This window comes from Petaurus breviceps, unplaced genomic scaffold (assembly GCF_028583685.1).
Source record: "Petaurus breviceps papuanus isolate PSGF00001 unplaced genomic scaffold, PetGlider_PUasm1.0 90919, whole genome shotgun sequence".
Classification (NCBI taxonomy): Eukaryota; Metazoa; Chordata; class Mammalia; order Diprotodontia; family Petauridae; genus Petaurus; species Petaurus breviceps.
The window spans coordinates 48,530,902-48,558,311 of NW_027187378.1; the positions used below are offsets into that span (position 1 = coordinate 48,530,902).

At 40.6% G+C, this 27,410-nt stretch overlaps 1 protein-coding gene and 1 long non-coding RNA gene across 2 annotated transcripts in view; one reads left to right on the forward strand and one right to left on the reverse strand.

The window, feature by feature from the left end:
- The window catches only part of TACR1 (tachykinin receptor 1), a 192,875-nt gene extending 181,274 nt beyond the window's left edge, over window positions 1-11,601 (forward strand). The window contains exons 3-4 of the mRNA XM_069075357.1: window positions 10,401-10,551; window positions 11,401-11,601. Coding sequence (XP_068931458.1) covers window positions 10,401-10,551; window positions 11,401-11,601 — 352 coding nt within the window. The remainder of the gene's footprint in view (window positions 1-10,400; window positions 10,552-11,400) is intronic.
- A 12,602-nt stretch (window positions 11,602-24,203) lies between these two features.
- The window catches only part of LOC138152144 (uncharacterized), a 40,393-nt gene continuing 37,186 nt past the window's right edge, over window positions 24,204-27,410 (reverse strand). The window contains exon 2 of the long non-coding RNA XR_011166044.1: window positions 24,204-24,938. This is a non-coding gene — a long non-coding RNA (uncharacterized lncRNA). The remainder of the gene's footprint in view (window positions 24,939-27,410) is intronic.

Consider the following 27,410-nt stretch of genomic DNA (forward strand, 5'->3'; position numbering starts at 1 on the left):
GATGTTTTAATTCTATTTCTCTACTGTTGCTTCCATGATTTCTCTTTTTGCCCTTGTCTTCTTATGTGTATTTAGAAAGAAATTTCTTAAAGGTCCTTCTGCTGTTACTTTGTTACTGTTGTTTTTAGTCACTGTATTTGATTACTTTTCTTGTATAGTTGTGGTCTGAGGTGTTAGAAAAGCAAATAATTTATTTAGGTCTGTTTTTCTTTCTAGGAATATCTTTAAAACCTCTTTTGTAATGAATGTCTAGGTTTACAAAGTAGGCTACCATGGGTTGCATCTTGAGTTGCTTTACTCTTTGGAACATATTATTTCATTCCCTACTGTTTTGGTGGGTACAGAATATTATTGTGTAATTCAAATTTGCTTTCTTTTATATTTGAAGGTATTTTTCCTGGTCATTTGGAGAATTTGTTGCTTGTCCATGGAATTGCTCATTTTAACCAGTTTTTGACTTGGGAGTTTACAGCATATGATTTATTCTGGAGGAGTGATTTGTGGATTCTTCCCACTGACACTTTGTTTTCTGTGTTTAGAAGTTCTGTGTAATTTTTCGGTACTATTTCCTACACTTCAATTTTTCAGGGGGGTTGTTTGATGAGTCATCAAAAAACCTGATCTCTTCTGGGAGACCTACAATCCTTAAGTCATTTCTAAGCATACCATCTTCAAGATCAATGTTTAGTTTAAAGAAAATCATGTTTTCTTTTCATGTTAGTGCTTTTAGCTTCTCCCAGATTGTCCTTCACTTCTGCATTTGCATTCCCATCCAGCTACCTTTTTTTTTTTTTTTTTAGCAATCAGGGTTAAGTAACTTGCTCAAGGTTACGCGGCCAGTTATTTCTGGGTGTGGTGCTGAGTATCTGAGCCCGGATTTGATCCAGGTCATCCTGATACTGGAGCCGGTGCTCTTACTCACTGAGCCACCTGGCCGCCCCTAAACAATTGGGGTTAAGTAACTTGCTCAAGGTTACACGGCCAGGTGTTTCTGTCAGCTACCTTCTTGTTTCATCACTGTGGACTCAAGTTTTCCTATTCTGCCAAGCATTTCTGTTGTACAGGCCATAAATTCTACTGTGATTCTTATTTCTCTTTTAAACCATTTCAGAACATGCTATTGTGGTTTCAGGCTTTCTCAGGAATCCACAGGGTCCTACAAAATTAGGAATCCACAGGGTCCTGCTTACAAAATTCATTCACAGATATGTGAATCTAGAGGCCATATACCCACCTATTATTAATGGGGTTTTTCTTGGTTTATTTGATTATCTGCTAATACATTTAATTGAGTTTTCTTCCTCCTTAGATCTTTGGTAATTTTAGTCCTCTCTTCCCAAATAGACCCTTCTTACTCACTTTCTGACTCCTAATTTGAGTGTGGGTTTCCTCGAGGCTAGATCTCAAAGCCATCTCAGTCTCCAGTCCATGTTGGGCAATTCACAGTTCACTAATTTCCATCTCTACCTCAAGGGGCGGGGGAGTGGGACAGAACTGGCCTTCCTGGATGTTGGTCTCTTTCCTTCAAGCTTAGTGGTCGGCCACCAGCCACACAGCCACACGCCTGTGCCATGCCCCAGTTCTTTCTGTCCCTCAGTTCTCCGGTTGAGCTTTGTTGCAGCACAGAACGCTGTTGTTTTTCTGGGCCAGACTGAAGAGTCTATACCTTTTGGTTTCCATGTCACTAGGGGATGTAGAGTTGGATTCCGCTGCAAGCCCATGTGTCAGTTTATGAAGCCCTGACGCTGAGCATAGTGAATGAGGAAGAAGAGTATGCTGACCGAACGCAAAAGGGGTTAACGGTTAGTCCCCCCTGCTGTGAGGTCATTGACTTGCACATAATTTCTGTTTTAAAGAGGTTTGAGAGGTTGTGAGGGTTGGAAAAAAATGTCTGTTCCTCTGTACTTTCTGAAAGTCCACTATAGTGCGTTTGCTATTTCCTGCCTGCCCCGGGCCTGACATGCCCTCCCTCCAATCCAACTTTCAATCTCTGCCTACAGAAATTTTAAGAATTTTAAGACATTTAAACTTTAAGATAGCCCTGAGAACTGAAATCAACCACGAGTATCTTGTAAGTACCCTTGTTTAAGGGTCTTTGTATCACGTGATGAATAGTTCTCTGTAATTGCAATCCTCACCTCTGACTCTTAGAATCCCTGGTCTCTTCCACAGCTTACATTTTGCAAAAGGCTGTTCTTGATCTCCTTGGATGCAAGTGCCTCCTTTCCTCCCATCCCCACCCCCCAAAAAATTCCTCCCTATTTATTTAGTATTTACTTATACTTGTACAGGTTGTCTCCTGCTATATAGAAGGTAAATGCCCTAAGGGCAGACACTATTTTGTTTTTGCTCTTTTATGCCCAGCACCCATTTAATGAATAGCATAATTGCTTAATAAGTGATTAGTGACTGATTGACTGATACCAGAAGTCAGACTGAGAAAAGCCCAAGAAGGGTTGTGTAAAATGTGGAAAGAAATATTTGAACTAGGGTAATAAGAATGATCCACTGGGAATATGCTTTGGTGGTTGTACTATCAGTCATTCTATCCTTTTTCTACTCATGAGGAAAAGTTTGACAAGCCCCAGTTGCAGTGCTTTTGGTACCCATCCGGTATTACAGATTGGCTGCTCTCAGCAAGTTCCTCCATCCATAAGCCTCCCAGCTTGGCCTTAATGCTGAGTCAATTCAGAAAGTGAAATTTCTGATGCTTGAACAATGAGGTGAGGACAAGTAATAAAGAGCAAATCCCTGGATTAGTGAGCATTAGGGCATTAAAGGAATCGGAGAGGACAGGATTTAGGGCTGCAAGTACAGTATTCAATACACCTATGCTGTTCCTAAGCCAAACCATATGAGGTGCTTACTGGGGGTGTGGGAGCATTAAGGGGGATGGAGAGATTGAGCGGTAAAATGCACCTTCTTTCTAAACTCTACCTCTGTCCCTCATTCCTTCTCCACCCCTTTATTCTAAGAGTCCCCTAACTGTACTTCATTGCCTCCAGTCACTCTCCTTTCCAGTCCACCTTTCAAACAGTTGCAAAAATCATGTTCCCAAAGGACGGAATCAAAGACTCTTAAAGTAGAAAAAGAATTCATCGTTGATCTAGTTCAGCCTATTCTAGAATTTCCTGGTCTTTTTCATGTAAAATTTATTTGGCTGCTTTTTTAAATACCTCCTCCCCAGGCTCCACCATCACCTTCACTCACTAGTGCAGTTGTTTTTTTGTTTAATCCTAGTGTCAGTCTGCACCTTCCTCCCTGTAACATTTCATTGTGTTGGTTTTGACTAGTTCCAGTTTGTTGAGATAGTTCAGAATCCTGACTTAGTCTTCTAATATATTGGTTCCCTGGCCTCCCTTAGGACAAAGGTTCCCAATCTTCATGTTAACAGGCTGAATGATTTTTGTAGCCTGGTTCCATAAGGCAGCGTTTCACCCCTTAATCATTTTAGTCCTCCTCAGGACTTTTTCCTGTTGTATTTGCAATAGCAGCAAGAGCTGCCTATGACATTTCAAGTTTGTCCACAAGGAAGCTTTGGTTTTCAAATCAATCTAAAACAGTGGATCAGGGGGATGATAGCTATACATATAGTTTACCTAGATTTTGAGCAAAGCTTTTGGCAAAGTCTGTTGTTCTTGTGGAAAATATAGAGGTATGTGAGCCAGATAATAGTACAGTAAAGTCATTCTGGAACTTGTTGAATGACTGGACACAAAAATTTACCATTAATGGGTCCATGCCAAAGTTAGGATTATAGGATCATATATTTAAAGCTTGAAGTAACCTGAGAGGTCATCAGGTTCCACTTTTTCATTTTATAGATAAGGAAAATCAGGCTTAGAGAGGTCAACTATAGCCCACCCAAGGTCATCTAGGTAGATAGGAGTAAAGCAGGATCTTCTGATTCCAAATACAGTGTTCTTTCCACTCTACTACTCTAGGAGGTCTCCAGTAAAATACCCCCCAATGATCTCAGCTTCACCATACACTATTTAACATTTTTGTCAAGGAATAAAGACATAGATGGCATGTTTATCAAGTGTATAGATGCCACAGGACTGGAAAAATACTAACCCACTGGGGGACAACCAAGAGTCAGGTTATCTAACATTGGGATAAATTATGATGAACTTTAATAGAGATAAATGTAACACTTTAAACCTACCCTCAAATGAGCAACTCTACCAGATGGCTAGACAGCAGTTTGGTTATGGACTATAACTTCATTGTGAGTCAACAGTATGACATGACAGCCAAAACAGCTAAGGTAATCTTAAACCGTGTTAAGAGAATTGTAGGGTCCAGGACTAATGCAGTGGTAATCTCACTATTCTCTGCCTTGGTGAGAGAACATCCAGAGATTTCTCAATGCTGAATTTTTGGAAAAACATAATAATAAACTAAAGGACTTACCAAAAAGAACCATCATAATGGTAGAGTCCAATGAATTCATGCCATATAAAGAAATTGAAGCTATTCATCCCAAAGAAGAAAAAACTTCCCTTGGGCAGGAAAGGGAAGGGGGCACATATGATAATTTTGTTCAAGCAGTTGAAAGTCTAGGTCAAACTACCAAGGAAAGGTATTAGATATGTTCTAGTTGCTTCCCAGGGGGCAGATCTAGGATCAATGAATGAAAGAGGCAAGGAGAGAAATTTAGATTTCATATAAGGAAAATCTTCCTAACAATTAGACAATTCTTACTCTATCATCCAACATATTGGCTCTCCGGTCAGCCTTGGGATGAATGTTCCCATTGTTTACAGGTTGGATCATTTTGCCTGGCTTCATAAGGTAGCTGCTTCATCCAAAAGTGAAATAGATTTCTTTAGGAGGTAGTAAAGATTTTCAAGCAAAAAGTAGATAATCACATGGAGATTCTTGTTTGGTACAAGTTGGATTAATGGTTTAGGAGGTTCCTTCCAACTCTGGGATTCTATAATCTTATGAATAAGCATTTACTAAGTATCTGTGCTAAGCCTTAGAGATACAACATGAAAAATTATGGGATCCTGCCCTCAAGAAGTTTAACATCTAAATGCTCTGGACAGTCAAGGTCTTTTTGAATCCTGATTCTATTTCTTAGTGTATTAGCTATCCCTCCCAGCTACAAATTTCATCTACAAATTTGATAATCATGTCATATATGCCTCTATCAAAGTCACTGATAAAACTGTTAAACACCACACAGTGATCACTTAAACTCTCCACTGGAGAGTTAACATCTAAATGTTACTAGGCTAGCAGAACATTATTAGGGGAGAGAAGGGGTTTAGAACTGCTTTAATAAAACAGGTAAGAATAATGTAAGAAAAAAATCTGCTATTGGGAACCTTTGGGAATATTGCATTTAACTAACCCTTACTATGTGATTAGACAATAAACTCCTATTAAAATGGGGGCTCCTTGAGAGAAGGGACTTGTATTTATATGTCCAGAATCTAGCACAGTATCTTGTACATAGTAGGTAATTAAATAGTGTTTATTGATTGATTGACATCAACATAATTCCTTTGCCAATAGTAAACTTGTTTCTGTTGTATTTAAGACACAATATCCTTCTAAACAGCTTAGAATGAAGAGGGACAAGAAAGAAAAATTCACATGTGTTTTCTACTTCAGTATATAACTTTATTATTATTACTGTTATCATCATTATGACACACACACACCCAAAACATCTGTGATTTCTTTGGTGTACACCCCTCCTTCAGTGTGGATTGCAGCTGTTCTATGACTTGAGCTGGTATAGAGAGAACACAGACTCTGGAGCCAGAAGATATGGTTGCCTGTGTGATCTCCAGTCTCCGTTTCCTCACCAATAATAAGAACAAGCATTTTTATAGTGCTTTGAGGTTTGCAGCATGCTTTATGTCATTTGATCCTCACTACCACCCTGTGAGGCAGATGCTATTTTTATGCTCATTTTACAGATGAGGAAGTTGAAGCCAAGAGAAAGTAAGTGACTTGCCTAGGGTCACATAGTGAGTGTTTGAGGGAAGATACAAACACAGGTCTTTTTGACTTTAAGTCTAATGCTCTATCTACTTCACCAGCTAAGTGAAAACTGAGGAGATTGTACAAGATGGATTCTGAGGTCATTTCTATCTCTAAATCTAGGATTGTCAATTCCAGTAGAATTCTGCTTCCTTAAGGACAGGAACTGTGTTTTTTCACCTTTCTTTTTTGTATCTTCACACAACAAATGCTCAACATAGCATTTGGCATAAGTACCTAATAAATGTTTGTTGGTTTGTTAGCTGCTGGTGTAAAAAAATACAAAACAAGACCATTTCTTATTTGCCAACTTTCTGATGATGTGCTTCTTCATTCATATCTAAACCAGTCCTCTGAGGACGTACAGCTCATAAAGGGCCTGATTTGAAGTCAGAGACATAATTTTAGAGGGTAGGGGCAATTTAACAAATGTGTACCCTTAGTGGCAACAGGTGAACTTTGCACCTGATTATTGAGAATAGCATGCTAAACCAGGAAGCTACCAGAGCACCATTGTTAATGGCTCCCATCTGTGGGCTACCATAATAACTAATTCTCTCCCTGGATAAAATGATTGTCTTCATAATTCCTTCTATCATTTTCACATCACGATTTATGAGGTTGATTTCAGGGGCCTTTCAGCAATACTTGTCTGAGGTTCCAAAATTATTCGTTATCACTTGGCTTGAAGCTTTTCTAATTTGGGAGGAACTGACAGAGCTCAGACATTTTTGGCATAGCCTTGGAGATCCCAGGGTTACCCCTAAGCTGAATGTGGAAATAGAAGTATGCTTCAATGACTGTATATAATAACTCCAGCAAGAAAAATGATAGGAAGAGAGGAGGTTAGCTGGAAGCTAAGGTTTGGATCTCCCCTGGCACTTACCACAGGGGTAAGGAAGCTGAGGCCTCAAGGCCATAGGTTCCCCACCCCTGGCTTAACACAACACTTTATATACGTATGCGTATACATGCATATACATACACATATACACACGTAGCATTGTGTTGTGTGCACAGACATGTGTGTACATGTACAATTATATATACATATATGTCCATTCATGTGCATGTGTGTGTGTTCGTATCCATCCTTCACTTAAAGATATGCAGGAATAAGAAATTTGCCAGCTCCTGAGGCCCCTCACTCCATTTCTGGACAGTTATAACTGGGAGAAAATTTTTCCTCCTATTAAAGAAAATCTGCCTGCATATCATTTGTAGTCATTGCTTTTAGTTTTTCCTTCTGAAGTTAAACAAAATCAGTCACATTTCTTTTCTATATGTCTTCCCTTCAGATACTTAAAGAAAGTTATAGCCTACACCCCCTCATATTCTCACACACACACACACACATACACCAAGTCTTTTTGTTTCCAGGCTAAATATCCCCATTTTTTTCCTTTACTTTTAGTTTACAACATTCAGTTCCACAAGTTTTTGACTTACAAATTTTCTCTCCCTCCCTCCCCTCTCCCCCACCATGGAGACATGCAACTGATAAAGGTTCTGCAAATACCATCACACTAAACATTAGTCAAATTGCAAAGAAGAATTATAACCAATGCAATGAACAATGAAAAAGAAGAAACAAAACAAAACAAAAAAAGGGAGCAAGTAGTTTGCTTCAATCTGCATTCAGGCTCTGTAATTCTTTCTCTGTCATTCCCATTTCTTTAAAGCGATCTTCCTACCACATGCCTCAAGTCCCCTCATCACACTGGTCACTGTCTTTGAGACACTCAAGCTTCTTAAAGTTCTTCAAAAAACTAGGTCCAGAGGCAGCTAGGTGGCGCAGTGAATAGAGCACTGGCCCTGGAGTAAGGAGCACCTGAGTTCAAATCCAGCCTCAGATACTTAACACTTACTAACCATGTGAATTTGGGCAAGTCACTTAACACCAATTGCCCTGCCTTCTCCCTCCAAAAAGCAAAAATAAAACAAAAAAAAAACCCAAAAACTTGGCCCTGTGCACAGCAGAGAACAAAAGAAAACTTACAAGGAAGCAAAGAAAAGATCCATGGTTTTCAACACAATGTGTATTATTTATCATACAGGCTTTCTTAAAATGAAAATTTATTGTTACATGTTTTGAATCCTCTCTGATGTTCTGTTATGCATGACATGCTTTCTTTTCTTTCTTACTTTGTATTTAAGTCCCAATATTTAAGTTTATGATCTATTTCTGTTTCTTTTTTCTATTCTATATTTGTGTTCTGGTGTTTCAGTCTAAAATAAAATTAAAAAAAAACTTGGCCCTTAGAACTGAACATAGTATTCCAAATGTGTCTGATCTGAGCAGAGTACAAAAGGATTGTCATTTAGCACACTGTAAATACTCTCCAATTCAACTGAACAAATATTTATTAAGCGCCTAATATGATTAAGGCAGGCAGATAGGTGGTGCAATGGATAGAACACAAGGCCTAGAGTCAGTAAGACCAGAGTTCAAATCTGGCCTTAGACACTTACTAGCTATGTGACCCTAGGAAAGTCACTTAACCCTGTTTGCCTCAGTTTCCTCACCTGTAAAATGAGCTGGAGAAGAAATGGCAAACCACTCCAATATCTTTGTCAAGAAAACCCCAAATGCGGTCATGAAGAGTCAGATACAACTGAAACGGCACAACAACAAAAATAGTTAAGGCTTTGCATTTTTCTTAATGCTTCTCCCTCCTCCCCACCCTGCCTCCCCACAACAAGATCCTGTTATCTTTTTTGCCTGCTAGATGATACTGGTGATTCATATTTAACTTATGGTCCTTTAAAACTCCAAGGTCTTCATATAAATTCTCACTTATGTGCAACACCCTGGAGTTGGGAAAGAGCGAACTTATGAAGTTGTACATTTCAATCAGAAAATAGAATGGGATCGCCTGTAAGGAAGTACTAGATGCACCATTATCAAGAAGCAATGTGTGTGGTAAAGTCAGTAAGTGCTCTTTACCATTAGAAAGAAAAGAGATTAGTTCTGACTGAAGCTACAGGTGATGGATTCACAGAAGAGGTAAGACTTGATATGAGATTTGAAGGATTTGTACAATTTGATTTGCACTTGAGTAAAATGCGGATCCAGTTTGGACAGTCTGCTTTGCAGAATCTTGGCATAGTGGCTAGAGTCCTGGACTTCAGCTCAGAGAGACCTGTGTTCAAATTCCAACTCACATAGTACATTTACTATCTGTGTGGTCCTGGGCAAGTCACTAAGCCCTCTGAGCCTCAGTTTCTTTATCTGAAAAATGAGGATCATGACAGCACCTACCTCATAAGATTGCTGTATAGAACAAATGGGATAATGTGTGTAAAATGCTCTGGAAACTTCACAACGTGATATATAAATGTCAGACATTATTGATGATAGTAATAATAACAATAAACATGTTCTTACATATCCAGAGTGAACCTCAAAATGGTTTGGCGTTGTAAGACTTAAATAAATGAGCCTTTTAAAAGGAAAATATGCACTCAAGTATGCACATGCATGCATGTATAGAGGAAAGGGGGATACAGTTAACTGACATTGAAATATAATATGATTTTCCCCTCTATAATGTGAAAAAAGGAAAAATAAGTTTCTCAAGTCTCAGTGTTTAGGGATAGAGATAGAAGTATCCAAAATACAATTAAGGCCTTCCCAAAGATCAGCTAAACAATTTGCTTTAATGAGATAAACCAGAGCACCAGTGTGAAGAAGCCATGACATAAACAAATCTGACTTAACACCAAGAGAAAACCCAGCAAGGGCTTTGGATGCTCACACTAGGGCTGACTTGGCAAGAAGCTATAGAAAGACTGAGTCTAAAGGCTTCATCATACTCGAAAACACTGAAGATGAGAAGAAGTAGGGGGGTTTCTAGAAGAAAAAGGAAAGGTAGTTTAGTTAAGTCCAAGTTAATAAGAGTTAGTAGCAAAAGTGAAGTTAGCAACTTGTTTCTGTATCCTTTTAAAAATTTATTTTAAACAGCATCATTCCTATACTATGGTGAGGCATCATAGGACTTTAGGTTTTGCCATAGCGTTGGTTGGGACTAAGTGCTACTCAGAGGTGGTCAGAGTGTTGTAATGAAGATTTCCTTTAATAAGGAGTTAACTTACAATAATAAGTTTAGTAGGCTAATTAATCTGTGTTCAATTTTCCATTGCAGAAAAAGAACACGAATGATTAGGTTAAGAGAGGCAAGTCCAGGGTCTCATTTCTCACCTGGTATCACCTACCTGAATGACAGGTACTCTGCCAAGGAGGTTATCAACCTGCAAGGGTTTACCTTGAAAACCCAAATCGATTAAATAACAATACATTTTCAGGAAAGAAGCCACCAATCCTCAGCCTGTGGGTTTCAGCCTTCCTTCTCAAGTTTCCCAAGCTTCTTTTTCACTTGAATTACCATCCCTCACTGCAGGTACCACATCTGTGTGACCGTGTTGATCTACTTCCTCCCTCTGTTGGTGATTGGTTATGCGTATACCATGGTGGGCATCACCCTCTGGGCGAGCGAGATTCCTGGGGACTCCTCTGATCGCTATCATGAGCAAGTATCTGCCAAGCGAAAGGTAAGTTCTTACAATCCTAAACAAAGCCCCCTTAGCTCAGGGAGCTAAGAATCAATCAGTCAATCAACAAGTATTCATCAAGTGCTTACTACCTGCCAGGCATTTTGCCAAGCACTAAGAATTCAAAGAATAAAAAACAATCCCTGCCCTCCAATGCTTACATTATAATGAGACAACATATAGAAATCAATACATACAAATTAAATACAGAGTAGATGGAAAATCAACTTAGAGATGGCCTTAGTAGCTGGGAGGCCTGGGAAAGGACTCTTGGAGGAGTTGGAGGTTGACCTGGGCCTTAGAAGAAGCCAAGTATTCTAAAGGAGGGATAGGATTCCAGGTGGAGAGAAGAGCAATTACAAATGCACAAAGATGGCAGATGGAACGCCATATGGAAGGAAAAGCAATACAGCCAGTATAGCTCACTTTTAAAGTTTGTGGAGGGAACTAGCAGATAGGAAGGTAGGAAAGGAGCTTGGCAATTGTATAGAGCTTCAAGTGCCTGACAAAAGACTTTCCATTTGATTGGGGAGGTAATAATGAGCCATTGAAGATTATTGAGTAATGTGGTCAGACCTGATATTTAGGAAAATCACAGTGTGGAAAATGACTTAGAAAGGGGTTGAGGAAGAAGGGAGAAGAGATGAGAGGTGAAACTACAAGTAGCTTATGGAAAGAATGTGTGCATGTGAGAAACGTGGCAAAGGTATACAGAGTCAATTCTCATCATTGTACTACGTAGGAGCCACAGGGGTTCAATGGAAGAAAGCTAGAGAAGAAGGAAGGAGACAACAGCAGGGAGAGTGAGGTTCCCCACCATGACTTCATGCATGGTTGTCGTTTTGGCAGGTGGTCAAGATGATGATTGTGGTGGTCTGCACATTTGCCATCTGCTGGTTACCTTTCCACATCTTCTTTCTCCTGCCCTACATCAATCCGGACCTTTATATGGAAAAGTTCATCCAACAAGTCTACCTGGCCATCATGTGGCTGGCTATGAGCTCCACAATGTACAACCCTATCATCTACTGCTGCCTCAACGACAGGTAAAGACCTCTGGTTTCTGTTATTCCTCCCCACTTCCTGTCCCACTTCACATGGGTCCAATGTAAAAGGAACTGAAAGAAGGACTTGAATCTCAAGGGAAGTCTTCAACCCCTTGTTTTCTGTCATCCCCATGCCCACAGATTTCTACCATACTCACCTTTTTCCCTCCTCTTTCTCCCTCTCTCCTGCTTCTGCTTTCTCATATTCTCAGATTCCCTTTCTTTTTCCTCTCCTTTTAGTCTTTCCATTGCTTTTCTGCCTTGATTGGTGTTTCTTTTGCCATGTGTCACTGGACACTTGAGTGTCTAAAACTGTATGGAGGAGCACTGAACTTTCAGGCAGAGACCTGAGCTATTTAACCTGGAGAAGAGAAGACTTAGGGGGACATCATGGAGAAGTGAACACTTAGGGGGATTTAGGGGTTCTCTTCAAATATTTCAATTCCACTCAGGAAGCTTTTATTAAATATCATCTATATGTCAAGCATGAAGACAAAAGCAAAACAGTCTATGTCCTCTGGAATTTACAATCTACTGGCAACAGTAAGATGTGCACAGATAAGTAAATAGCAAATATACTACTAATAAACATTAGTTATTCCTAGCGGGGAGCACAAAAACCTGGGGGAAACAGACAATGCTTCTTGGAAGATTAAACTTCTAAGAGGTAGAGTCATCCTGATGAATATCTGGTCACTGGACCCAGATGGCTCTGGAGAAGAAAGTGAGGCTAGTGATTTTGCACAGACCTCCCTCACTCAAATCAAAGTCACTTGCGAGTCATGTCACCATTTCCCTGATGTCATGGTCCTCTTCAAGAACAAAGGACAAAGAAGCTATTTTCTGTTATTACTTGAATTGTGAGCCACTACATTATACCATACCCCACTTTAGTCAGGAGAAAAGAGGTCCCTGAAGGGCAAATGCCCCCCATGAACCATCTCCCCATTCCTACTTTAGTCCTTAACCACGCTAGTCATTTTTTCTACCACTAACACCCCTATCACCCTGAACTCCAAAAAACCTCTATAACTCTTCTGGGCTCAGAGAAGCAAGTGGACCCATCCATCAATCAACCAATCTATCAATAAACATTTATTTAGCATCCATTATGTGCCAGTCTTGTGCTAAGCCCTGGAGATACAAATAGGGGCAAAAACTAGTCCCTGCCTTCAAGAACCCCACAAGATAATGGGGGAAAGAACATGCAAACAAATATATACAAAGCAAGTATGTACAAGATAAACAGGAAATAATTAGCAGAAGGGAGGTACTAGAATTGAGAAGGGTTGGAGAAGTCTTCCAGTAAAGATGAGGTTTTAGGCAAGTCATTCGGTGGAACAGAGGAGAGATAGCATTCCAGGCATGGGGAACAGTTAGAGAAAATGCCCCAGTGCACAACTGTGGTGACCCCATTTAAAAGTTCTGCTGTGGGGCCTTAAATACCATGTGGGATGTTGCAATGGATAGAGCACTGGGCCTGGGGTCAGGAAGATGAGTCTTCCTGAGTTTAAATCTGGCCTCAGACACTATCTGTAGGACCCTATGCAAATCACTTCACCCTTTTTGCCTCAGTTTCCTCATCTGCAAAATGAGCTGAAGAAAAATAAATGGCAAACCCCTCTAATATCCTTGCCAAGAAAACCCAATAACTGAACAACAACATGTTTAATCAACTTGATTTTCAAACTCTTTTTGTGCTGAGGATCAGCTGATAAACCAACAAATAATGAGTATCTACTTTGTGTAGACATTGTGAAGGGAACAGGAAAGAATGAGAAGGTTGCCTAACCCTAAATAGCTTCCAGCTGACAGAGGAGGTCATCGACAAGTATTTACTAAGTGCCTCCAGTGTGCTGGGCACTGTGCCCCCATATAAATGCCCCCCAATCTTGAATAAATTTCTTCCTCCCCTCCTTCTGAGAGAATTCTTATTTTCCTCCAAAGAATGCCTCAGGTGGCATCTGCTACATGAGCCTTTCCTGACCCCCTCGTCCAATTATTAGTATTATCTCCCTCTTAAAATTATTCTGTATTATTATTCTATTTGCTTTGTATGATGTTGTGTATGGTGCTGTAGCCCCCAATAGAACATAAACTCTTTGAGAGCTAGGACAATTTTCTTTTTGTTTTTGCATGGAGACTATTCTGATGTCTTTGTTATAATGGTTACTTCATAATATTTTGTTTAATTGAATTGGGTTTATTGCCTTGGCAGATTTCGAATTGGCTTTAAGCATGCCTTCCGTTGCTGTCCTTTCATCAATGCTACAGAATATGAGGGTCTTGAAATGAAGTCCACCCGCTATCTGCAAACCCAAAGCAGCATGTATAAGGTCAACAGAATTGAGACCACTGTCTCTTCAGTTGTTGGGGCCAATGAGGATGAGCTAGAAGATGGCTCCAAGACCAAACGCCTATCCCTAGATCTCACCTCCAATGGTTCCTCACGAAGTAATTCCAAGACCGTGTCTGAAAGCTTCAGCTGCTACTCCAACACTCTCTCCTAAACCTGGACCAAAGGGGACAGCTAACCAAAACTGCTGCCTCCACCTTCACCCCAGGCCTTCATGAGCACATTTATCAAGGTGCACCCATGTCACCATCTTTTTTTTAATTATTATTTCATTTCAGACGGGCATGACATTCATGATCTGGAAGGCATCAGACTCCCCAAGGATGGGGTCTGTGGAAAGTAATGGTATGAGGAAGGGAAAGATCACTAGATCTGGAAACTCTTTCTAATCAGCTTCTGCCACTAATGGGTTACTTGGCCTTAGGAAGATCATGTAATCTTGTGAGCCTCAGTTCCCTGCTCCATTCAGTAAGAGAGTTAAAGGAAACATTCTCTAACTTCCCTTATGTAAGATTTTATATAGGAGCTAACGAATGAATACTGAAGAAAACACAGTTGGCCAAGAGAGATGATAAACCACTCCAGTATGTTCAGTCTCAATTATCTCATGAAATTGTCCTTCCTCCAGACAATCGACTCCTTGCTGCTCTTTATTCAGAGAGGTAAGCAGAGGAAAAGAACATTTGAGATTCCAGAAGTGATGATCATAACGGAGAAGATGAATGTCTGCAAGCAGTTCCTAATAACCCATAAATTCAACAAATTCATCTAGCCTTGAGGTGGCATCATGAGATTCTTCTATGATGTCTTTTCTGGGTCACTGCCCTCAATCAGTTTCAGCAGGATTGATCCAATAGCACAATCTAACATCCGTCAGGAACCAGGAGTCAAGAGGCCAGACTTTACCACAAACTAAGTAAGCTTGGGAAGATCACTTCTCTCTGGGCCTCAGTTTCCTCCTTTGTGAAATGGAAAGGCATTGAATTAGTTGGTCTATAAGAGCCTATCCAGGTCTCACACTGTATTTTCTAAGTTATCAACAGCTGTCATGATTTTGTGATCCAGTGGTCCAACCTGTTCAAAAATACCTGACAAATTGTGCTGCCTTCGACAAATCTTTTTACTTCTCTGGACTTTAGCTTCCACCCCTCTACAACAAAGGGAGTTGGGATTAAATGGCCTGTCTGATCTTTTCCAATACTGACTTTCTATTCCATGTCCAGAATATTCTAGATTCTAAGGTACATTCCACATATGACATTCCATGTTCTGACATTCCATGACTTTATGATTTAGGGGTTCCACATGACCAAAAATATTTAATAAATTAAATTATTTTGGATAAGTTGTTACACCACTGTGGGCCTCAGGTTCCTCCTTTGTAATTGGGAGGGAATATTTCAAGGCCCACAGTTGAAGGTCATTGCCAACCTAATAAAGGTATGGTCAAAAACAAGACTTAACAGTTGCACATGGCCAGAGTACAAAGCAGTAGAACAAAGACAACTGGGATTAAAGCAGGAATTTTAGAGTCTGTGGGAGTTGTTGGCATTCTAGGCCCCAACCCCACTATTAACTACTAACCATTAGCCCAGTTTTTTTCCCTGCCTCCTGATGCCTTGACTATGTTCATCAATATGAAGGACAAAGAAATATGGGACTGGTTAATCTCCAAGGCCCCTTCTAGGTCTCTTCTATCTCTGGCATTCTATGATTCTATAATTGTGCTGTTTAAAAAAAAAGGAATTCTCATTTGAAATGGAGTTCTCAAGAAGAGAAAAACAGAGGAAAATTCAGTTGCTAATAAACAGCTCAGTTTTTCCTGCTCAAGAGAGGTGACTCTTGGCAGGAGCCACATGTAAATAAGTACATTGAATGTGTTTCCTAAAATCATCCTCAAAGTTGTTTACTGTATTCCCCTCCCAGGGACTTGGTGGTCATCTCTAAAATGAAAACTGTCATTCACAAAGCTCAATCTCTTGCTGTTATTAGTCTTCAGGAAGCCAAGCTTTCATTGTGGACCTCCCAACCCTACTCCTGACTCCAGCATGCAGCAGGCTCTCCCCTTACTGCCAAAGGCCCCACTATCTCTCCTTACCAGCAGCCAGGGAGAGAAAAAATGTCTGGATCCTGCTCCAACCAGTTGTGTGTTTCTTGGGGAATTAACTTTGCATGTGAATCCATGTAGAACTTCATCACTCACTAGGACTTTCTGGGAAAGACAAAGCACACACAATTGACTATGTTAGTGATGCTATGCTGCTTGCCATTGAGATGTAGTAAATGAAGCACCCTATGTTCAGAAATGCTTTGAAATTAGCTTCTTTGGCTCCACCCATCTGCCAGCCATCTCCTGGCTTTTGTGGTGGCTTTCATAATGAATATTGCTCCGTCCCTTTGAGATAAGCAGTCTACAAAGGAGAGTCATTATGAAGCTTCTTTTCTTTTTCAGGTTTTTGAGAGTTACAGATGTTATGTCTCTACCATATTACTATCTGAAATGCATTTAATTCCAAGGATTTTATGCTGGAGATGTGTGGCATAAGGTAGAAAAATCCCTAACCAGGAAAAGCAATATGGGATATTTCTTCTTAGGTACTCCTCTCACAGATACAGCTTATATTGGTAGTGGCAAAGGGATAACATAGGTGGGCTAATACTACCACACATATTAGTCTTGGGTCTTGTGGGGGCCCCAAAGCCACTAGTAGATTTTGATATCCCTGACATGATGATAGTATAGTATAGCAAAAATAAATAAACAAAACCACAAACTAGAAATCAGAAGAACTGAGTTCAAGTCCAAATTCTACCATTATTACCTACATGACCTTGGGCAAGTCATGTAACCACTCAAGGCCTCAGTTTTCTCATCTACAAAGTAAGGGGGTTGTACTAAATCTTTGTGATCACTTTTAGGTCAAAATCTATGAGTACAGTCAGCTCTAACATATGCCTACACTGGAGATAAAAAGTAGAGAGCAAAGGGTGGGGCACCAGGTGAAGAAGGGAGGGTAATAAGGACAATTTATTTGCACAATAGAAGTATATCATGGAAGGCTGGGACAGAAAACAAAGGTAGGGCCTTTGTCCATTAGAAATGGCATTGAGAAGAGAAAATAAATCAAATGAAAACTGGATGAAATTTGAAAGCCCCAAATCCATTTTTAAAAGATTTGGTCAATGGCTATAATAACAGAAACATAGGGCTTTCGTATCAACCCCTTGAAATTCTCTAACTCATTTACCCATTAGGAGAGTATCTGGCCAAGTCCAGAGTTACTTCTTCAGAGTCCTATATTAAAGGATCAGCCTCCATGTCCCTACCTAAAAGCATAGCCAAACTGGGTCCAACATTGTTTCATCGCCATATATGGATGGTAACAGAAGAGAGAACAGTCTGATTATACTGATAGATGAGTCCAAAAGGAATTCGGAGTAATCATGATGATTTGGAGAAGTGGTCAGACTAAAGTTCAGTTTCTAAGAGGATCGTGATAGCTGCCTTCAAGTGCCTCAAGGACTATCATCTGGAAAGGGAATTAGAATCGCTCTGCTTGGCCCCAAGACAACTCTATTTTGCCAATTGTCAACTCTATTGTGATAACTGTAATTTTTCCATTTCCACTCCTGGGCTGCCTAGTATTCCTCATGACCTGTAACTCCATGTTAACTGCACAATAGACCCATGCTTAACTTCAGTTGAGTTCCCAATGCTGCTCAGAAATCTTTTGGTTCCTGTAGGTTTCAAATTAATTCAACAATTAAGCATCTACTATATGTAAAGGACTGTACTAGGTACCAGGCATACAAAAGCTAAAACAACCAACAGTCATCTCCCTTTTTCAGCTTTGCACTTAAAGCCCACCACAACCTGTCTTGCTTCATATTATCCCTCCCATCCCATCCCACACCACCCTCAACATATGCTCTACATTTCAATCAAACTGGACCACTAGCTCTTCCTAGAAATCAACATGCCATCTCCTGTCTGCTCACACAGGCCATCCCTTCCCTTTGCCTACTCTGCTTTCTCCTCATCTCCACATTTTAGAATACTCATCTTAAATGCCACTTCCTTTGTCTAGCCTACCCAAATCTACCAAACCCTCCCCACCTGTGAGTATCTACCCTTTCTCAAATATTCTTGGAGTACTTCTTCACTTCCCAACTCCCACAAATGCCTGCCTTGAATTATACACATATGTCTACATGATATATTTCTCCCAGTAGAATATAAGCTCCTTGAAGGCAGGAGCTCTTTCATTTTTGTCTTTTTATCGCTGAACCCCAAGTACAGTGCTGTGTACCAGTAGGCAACTTGTAAATGTCTGTTGTTTCTATTGTCATAGTCAAACATATATATGAAATAGAATCCTTTTAATACCCTGGACAAGTGGTCATCCAGCCTCTGCTGAAAGACCCCCAGTCACAGGGAACTCAGTCACCTGGGACAGTTCATTTCAGTGAATCTGTCAATGAGCATATCAGTACCTAGTATGTGCAAAGCCCTGTGATACAAAGAAAGGTAAAAGGCAATCCCTGCCCTCAAGGAGCTATAATCTACTTTGGGGTTGCTCAGTTTGTTTGGAAGTTTAGCATTATATGGAGTCTAAATACTCCTTTCTATAATTTCCAAACATTGCTCCTATTTCTGCTTTTTGGAGTCAAGTAGAATAAATCTAATGCTGCTTCACTGTGCTACCCCTTCAGATACATGTACAGTTATGCTCTCTCTCCACCCCCATCCCATTCCCAAAGTTACAGCTTCTTCAAGCTAAACATTCCAGGACCTTCTGCCAGTCTTCATATAGCATAGTTTACAATGTCATCCCTGTCCCCCTCACCCTCCATGGGATCTGCACTAGCTTGTCAATACCCTTCTTAAAGTAAGGTACGTAGAACCAAACACATTGTTCTCTTTGTGGTCTGACCGGGGTCTAGAACATTGGGGTTCCCTTGCTCCCATTATCATCTTTCTGTTAGTATAGCTCAAAATCTCATTGATTTCCTTTGCTGCTATCATACTGTTGACTCATTGGACGTTGCAGTTCACTAAAAACTCCAAGTCTTTTTTTCCCCCAGATTTTAGGTCCAGAAATGGTTTCAAAGAGGATCATAGATTCCATTCTGGAAGAGACCTTAGAGACTACCTAGACTAACCCCTTCCTTTTACAGATGAGGAAACTGAGCCTCAGAGATTAAAGGACTTCTCATCTCTGGTCATATAGCTAAGTATATATACAGAGATGAGACTTGAACCCAGGTCTATCCTCTATACTGTGCTGACACATACCATGTCATATAATCTTAGCCAGATTTCCCCCAGCCTATCTTTAGAATAAGGAATATGGACATAGTGCACACACATCAGATGACTGTAACTTTTCATGTAAGTGGGCTTTAGTCTCATTTTAAAAGGTTGGAACCCTTATGTGTCTCCCTATTTCCACACACACCCCCTCTTAAAGTAAGATCAGTGAGTAGAAGATTCCAAGATGTCCCAGAGTCATTTGGCAGGTGCTTTTACATTACTTTCAACATGATGCAATCCCATTATATCGGCCTTATAATAGGGAAACTGTTACACAGGGCTCTCAGCCTTTGTATAGGAGCCAAGACTGAGAGTTGCAAGGCAGTGAGACTTATTAGGTGCCATTCAGGAATAAGAGTTTTATCTAGTTTGGCTATTGGAGAATGTGGTACAGAAAACCCTGGATATAAGGGACATCAAATGTACTTATCATCAAACTGCTTTGTGCTTTTTTCCACTTTTCAAATTCCAACCTTTACCTTTTGCTGACTACAAGCATTGCTTCTCCCTACAGGCTATCTACAAAGAGAGTTGGCAGTTTTCTAAAATACCATATATTAGAAACAAATCATTGGGGATTCCATCCCCCTTCAATGGAGACAGTCTTTTGTCCTGAATTGTTATATAATGCAGACCACACATAAACAGTAACAAACAAAAGTCCTACCCACTGAGCTTAAAGCTAGGGAGATACATGAGAAAACCCATAAAGTGTCTATGATGTGATGAAGAGCAGTGTGAATTTGGAATGTGAAGGTGAGGGATCAAATAACAGCTATCACACTTTTAATTGCATAAGTTGAGGCAAATCATTTAACTGCTTTGATCATCCATTGCTCCATCTTCAATTTGAGGATTTAAAATCCTAGGCTATCTCATAGGGGTATGAGCCAACAGCATGACACAGGCAAAACCTATAAGGCTGTGGAATTGTTAGCTATTTTTAAGTCCTGACTTCTACTTACTAGCTTGTATGACCTTAAGAAAGTCACTTAACTTTTGCCTCCCAAATGTAGAAGCTTGGATGAGTTCATTAGCCTAAGCTTTCTTCCAGCTCCAATGTTTGATGATTTTGTTATTCTAAGAAGGAAATCTAAGTACACGCAAAATAAGCCAACAACTCTCTACTTCCCTCTTCCCTTAGAAAGAAATCATTTGTGTCCCCTAATTCTATATTCACTGCTACTCTCTGCCAATCATGAAATGAAGCAATATGAATTGTAAGGAATAAGGTCCTGGGAAATTCATATGGCAGAGGGGTGAGCAATGTACTGGAAGTTACCATTTACATCTATAAGTGTGGTTGTTCATTCTTGAAGAGGACCATGACATCAGAGAGATGATGTCATGACATGTAAGTGAATTGGCTCTTAGAAGGAAGCACCCATAAGTTGCAGAGAGCTGGAAGTAGCCTCAAATTAAGAGTGGGATTTAACCAGGTGAACTGGATGTGAAATGGAATTAGATACAGTTGATTTAGCCCTAAAGGGCAGGGCTGGGACCAATATCAAAGAGACAGCCAATTGCAGAGGCAAATTTCAACAAGGAAAAAATCTCCTGATGATTAGAGCTGTCCAAAAGTTTACTTTGGAAAGAAATGGGCTCATAGAGTTGGAGTGAGAAGGGACCTCTGAAGTTATCTAGTCCAACTCCTCATTTACATATGAGGACAATGGAGCCTAGGGAAATGATGTGACATGCCTAAGGTAAGTGAAGCAGGATTCAAGCCCGGAAACTGACTCCAAATCCAGAGGTCTTTCCACTGCACCACACTGCCTCAGCGAGTTCTCCATCACTGGAGATGTTCCAGTGAAGACAGATGAGCCCTGCCTTGTTATGCAATGAGCTAAATGACTTTTAAGTCCTAGGATGCTGTCATAAGCTCCTTTGCCAAAAACGCATCACTATTAAAACAAAACACCCCTAATATTTGAAGAATAGCAAATTCATGAATCAGGGTTTTACTTACATATGTATTAGCTGAGGAAAGATCATGCCTTGGCTGCAGGAATCAGCAAGCAATTCATTAATACAATCTCAGTGGCTGCTGAGAGCCAGATGATAGCATGCTGTTAGTGATGAAAGAATGTGAATCCAAGCAGAACTTTTTGTCCTGTAGTTATCTTTTAGCTAACTTGTTTCAAATCAGCAACTTTTTCTCCTTAGGAGCTATGCAATTATAGGAGAAACTAGGATCAATGGATCATTGTTTTGTGTTGGGTTTGGTATAAGGAATCCCTGATGCACCAAGAACAGTTTTAACTCCATAGCCTTGAATGAATCACTTCTCTGGTTTTTCCCTCATCTTTGTCAAAATTTATCTTTGGATATCAGAACTTGCTTCTATATGTGCTCCCATCTCCAAACCCACCCTCCACCCTCTAGGAAAAAGTGTCACAGCTGAGTATTGGGAAATAGCATAATATAAGGGTAAAGCAGATCACCTTCACAGAAAGTCCAGTACAAAGTAATTCAGATGGATATATATATACATATATGTATGTACACACACATACATGAATCCATACATGTCTATACATATACTGGGCAGTTAGGTGGTATAGTGCATAGAATATTAGACCTAGAGTCAGGAAGACCTGAGTTCAAATCTGACCTCAGATACTTACTAGCCATGTGTCCCTGGGCAAGTCATTTAACCCTGTTTCCTCATCTGTAAAATGAGCTGTAGAAGGAAATGACAACCACACCAAGGATTTGCCAAGAAAACCCCAAACAAGGCCACGAAGAATTGGACACAACTGAAACAACTGCACAACAAAAATATACATATGTACACATATACATTGGGTCAACCATCCCTCTTCTTTTGCATCTGTCTACTCCCACTGTTGCACCCCTGGCCACAGGAAACCGCTGCTTTGCACCTGATGTTACAATTGAAATGACTCAACACTGGAATACAAAACCTGGGTCTCTTAAACCTATCCCTTGGGGACTAGCATAGTCTCAGATCAATCTCTCTTACAGATTGGAAGCCTGACATGTCACCCCAGACTTACCCTTCCAGTGAACCAGCTGCCTCCTGTCATACTGGTAGCAAGCACAGCCATAGCACAGTGGGCACTTTGTTAGGGATACACCACAAGTGCTACACCTCTCCCCACATAGCTATCTTCCCAGTGGGGTCACATGTCAGCAGAGAACACAGAATATCCCGGTAAAGGAAAAATCTCTAGGCTACCCAGACAACTGCAACTGTGTCCTTCTCCATGAACCAAAGGTTTATGTAGGTCAGCTTCTCACTCTTCTGTTAAACTAATTCTGTCCAAAGGAGATAGGGTCATGGTCAGTCTTACATCCTCTGGCAAAGGTTACTGCCCTTTCTTCTCTTTAAATGTTTCAGCAAAATGCCTCCTCATGCATTTGCCTGAGTGAAGGTAGTATTTCACCATCCTCACAAAAATACCTGGATGGTAGAGCATTTAACTGTTCTCACTTCTGTGGCTTAACTGGGTTCCACTAATATCTCGGTCCTAGATTCAGAGGATTCCTGTAGTTCAACATAAATGAAGCACAGTCATGTCATATTTGCTAAGACAGGCTTTATTGAAGTATTCCTAGAGAGAAAAAAAAATTTCTAGATAACTTTAAGTAGGTGTAGCTTCTCTGCACAGCTTGTTCTGGTCCCAAGACCCTCCCAAATTTTCGGGATGCAATGACCTGTGCCAGGGATTTTCTCTAAGGAGATTAGGACTGCTCTTTAGGCAAGGGACCTGCTGTTAAATAGGTTTAAGTAAGGTAGGATTCTTAACCTGGCTTCTGATGACTCCTTTGTATCCATGGATATATTTCAGAGGGTCCATGAACCTGATATCAGGAAAAAAATTACCTCTTTATTTCCCATAACCATTGGTTTACTGATACATTTTATGCTTTTGAAAACATTATTCTGAGAAGTGCTTCTTATACTTCATCAGACTGTCAAAGATTAAGGTTTAATATATTATAATTTAAGAATAAGTTAAGAATACCCTTGCTAAAGGGACCTCACTTGAACTTAACCAACCCCAGGATGTGTTTACCTCTCAGCGTGTTTTCTCCACTGTGGGTTCAAGTACTGGACATATTCCCAGAGCTAAAGTGATTTATGTAGACCTCTGGAAAGTGTAATGGCTCCTGAATTGGGCATGTTTTCACAACACCTAGTTTAAATGCTAATAATGAGAAGGAGGTCACCTATAAGCTATACATGCTGCCCCTGAGATCTCCAGTATAAGGGTTAATGGTCTCCCTACTATCATGAAATAGTTTAATACCACTGTCTCAGTGTTTGATAAAGTGATTAGGTTCTAGGGTGCAGATGGTCCTTGTAAAACTGATTTCAGCCAAGATGCTGAACATAAATAAGATTGGGTTAGCTCAGCAGCCTGTGTCATGACGGTAGAACTTTAAAACATTTAAGATTCTTCTCATGTATCACATTTTGACAAAGCAGTTTCTGAGCTCTAGCAACAATATGTAGGAGCTGTAGCCTTGGTCATCCAAAGGATCAAATTAAGAAGGTGTACTTGAAAGAGTCCTGGACGAGCAGGTGGGAGATCTGGGTTTAATGCCCAGCTTTGTTGGTGTGACCACCTCTCCAGAATTCAGCTTCCTCATCTGTAAAATGAGAGGGTTTGGCTGTCTTGATCTTTAAGGCCCTTTTCAGCTGTAACATTTGAGGTTTGAAACCTCCAGCTCAGCCAGTTTTTGTGAGAACCTTTGTAAACTCTAACCTCTTAATAATGTGTTGTACACAAAGATCCCCCCTCCCCAAAGGCAAAACAGATCCTCAGTGGAAAAGAACCCTGTGCCATTAAGAAATTGCCTAGAAAAGCAAATTTGCTTTGAATTATATTGACTGTGACAAAGATGCCTCCTGCTTCATAGTCTGAGGCTGTGCACAAGAATGATTAAGACCACTTCCAGCCACAGCTGCTGAACACTCAGAATTTAATGGGAGTCGAATGATTAGCTCAGTCACCCTCCAATGCTCCATTGCAGCTCAAAGCTAATCCTGACTTCTGGAAGGCAGTGCCCCTGGAACATAAGCTCTGCTATGTGCCACCAAGAGGGAAAGCCTTCAAGAAGGAACCCAGGATGGATTCTGTGTCTGTCATTTGAAAATTAGCCTAGCACACTTACAGACACTTGTACCAAAGTGGACATACAGTAATTTTTTTTTTTTCAGCCACAGCAGCTCACAAAGACCATGAACTAAAGCTTAAGGAGTTAAATCTGTATCAGCAAGGGGACTGCTAAAATAAATGAAATCACAAATCTGGGAAAATTGAAGTATACATGATCCTTTTAAATATACCCCCAATGTGATGTCCAATTGGCTTTTGTGGTGTGCTCTCTTTTCTGGTCTTGTCAGTTTCTATAAATATTGTTGGAGAACTTCCTTACCCCTGCAGCATAGCAATGTATGTGTAAAAAAAAAATGAACAGTGTTGATTCTGTTTCCTGTTAAGGCTAAACACATTTTCATAAATAAATGGATATTTCATGAGTGTGGAGTGTGTTTCAACTGCTGGAATAGCCAACCCATCTGTAAGCTCTGGAGACCGTAGAAGACACAGGAACACTAAATATTCTTTCTCATTTGGGTGGAAGAACGTTTATAAGATCAGCTTCCATTGGAGGTAATTCAGACTCCATAAGTCATTACCTGAAAAAGAAAAGTTGGCATAGATGAAATATATCCTAAGAAACTTTCCCAGAATTCATGCTGCAGAGGGTTTAGGAAAGATTGCACATAATCTGGAAAGAGATCTCATATTTTCGATCAGAGGTTGTTCCCACCTCTCTCTGTCACCACTCTGTCATCTCTAGGATTGAATTTATGGCCAACAATCTCCCCAATCCTTTCCAAAATTCAGATGGGGGAAGAAGGAGAATTGGTTAACCCACTACTAACAAACCTAATGCCCCTACTTTACTTCTCATTGAATGGAGTAGTAGAAAAAGGGACTGGTCTTGGGAGTTAGAAGGCTTGGGTTTGATTCGCATCTCTGACGCTCAGACTCATGATGAGGCCCCTCACGGCTCTGTGCCTCAGTTTCCTTGTGTAAAATGAGCAGGATAATACATATGCTACATATATCATGAGATTATGAGGAAAACACTCTAAAAAAAGAACTATTATTCTTTCCTGCCCTTTTGTGTAGAGTCATCCTTAGAGCACAATGAATCATGGCTTAGACTCTTTAGTTTGGCTGGGAAGGTGGTATATAAGAAGCATGTAGCTCTGCTGATGCTTAAAAAAAAAAGACTTGAACATCCATGTCCAATGAGCCCATAACCATATAACTATCTATTAGTAAGGGAAGGAAGGTGGTACTGTCACTCTCCCCCATACATAGGAATTAACTCTCGGGAAAGTACACTGTTAGCCCTCAGATCTGTGTATCAGCCATAGCCGCCCTTCCATTATCCCAGAAGACTGGGAGCACAGGGTAACAGAGACCGACTCTTCCAAAGAAACACGTAAGATATTCATGACTCAGCTTTGTTATAAGGATAGACTCCTCTAGAGACTTATAACCCAGCTCGACTTCATGGAGGCTGCTCAGGATCCCTTATAATCTCCTGCCCTAGGAGCCACAGAGTCAGTCTTTCCCTATCCCGCCTTTCCCAATCTTACTCCCAAAGCACTTAGCCTGCAGATCCCTACTGCGTGGCAAGCCTTCCCCCTTATAATATGCACACTTATAGTACTTCTGCAGGTCTGCCTCTCTCCTCTCCTTTATCTCTTTAGGCAGCTAGGTGGTGCATTGGATAGAGTGTGTTGAACTTGAAATCTGGAAGGCCTGAGTTTGAATCCCACCTCAGATATTCAGGCCCTCTGATAACCCTGGGCTACCTCTCTCAGCCTTCCTTTCTTCATTTGTAAAATGATGATAATGACATCAACCTCATGGGAAGGCTGTACAGATCAAATAAAATATGCAAGCATATGCAAAACACTTTACAAACCTTAAAAGGAGATAGGTGGCACAGTGGATAGAGTGCTGGGTCTGGAGCTGAGAAGATCTGAGTTCAAATTTTGCCTCAGATACTTCCTAGCCATGTGATCCTAGGCAAGTCACTTAACCTCTGTCTCAGTTTACTCAACTGTAAAATGGGGTTTTAAAACCTCCAAGGGTAGTTGTGAGGATCAAATGAGATATTTGTAAAACACTTAGCACGGTGCCTGGCACACAGTAGGCCCTATTTAAATGTTTATCCCCTTCCTTTACCTTTAAAGTATAATATAAATGTTATGATTATCAGCTGGAATTATCATTGCTATATTTTTTTTGCTTTTTTTTTTGGAAGGCAATTGGGGTTAAGTGAGTTGCCCAAGGGCACACGGCTATTAAGTGTGTGTCAGGTGTCTGAGGCCAGATTTGAACTCAGGTCCTCCTGACTCAGGGCCGGTGCTCTATTCACTGTGCCACCTAGCTGCCCCTATCATTGTTCTTTATCACCCTTTTCTCCTTACTTTCTCCTCTCTTCTCCAGGCTGCCTGAGTTCCCAAATAACAAGCAGTCTTTAGAATGTTGCTATAGTCCCCCAGGGTGGGGGAGGGAGCAAAAGAACGGCTTTCCCAGCTACCCTCAAGCCACCAGGTTCATTATCAGACTTGTTCCCAGGCCTAATTTACTAGTCTCTTTGACCGAACAGAATTTGGAGCCAGAAAATCTGGGTTTGAATCATGGTTCTGCCGTAGGCTTCCTGGTGCCTCTACACAAGCCATGTTACTCTTCTGGATATTTCCTCATCCTTAAAATGATCGTGTTGAATTAGATGGTCTTTGAGGGACCTTCAAGCTCTAAGTCCCAAGAGTATCTATAAAATTTCCCTGGATGCCCCTTTTAATCAGACTATACTTGTCTAGGTATGAGATTTGCCTTGTCTGCTATGAAAGAGAAGAAGGGAAAGGGAGAAAGAACAAGAAGCTGAAGGGAAAGGAAAAGGTCTCTCCACAGCAGTTTGTGTCCCCACCCCACCCCCGCCCAAAACAAGAGGGAGTGAGATTAAAGCTACCAGGAGAACAGAAAACATCACTGCCCCTAGCTAGCCCTGAGCCCCATGCCCCCACTTTATCTTTATCTCTCTCTCTCTCTCTCTCTCTCTCTCTCTCTCTCTCTCTCTCTCT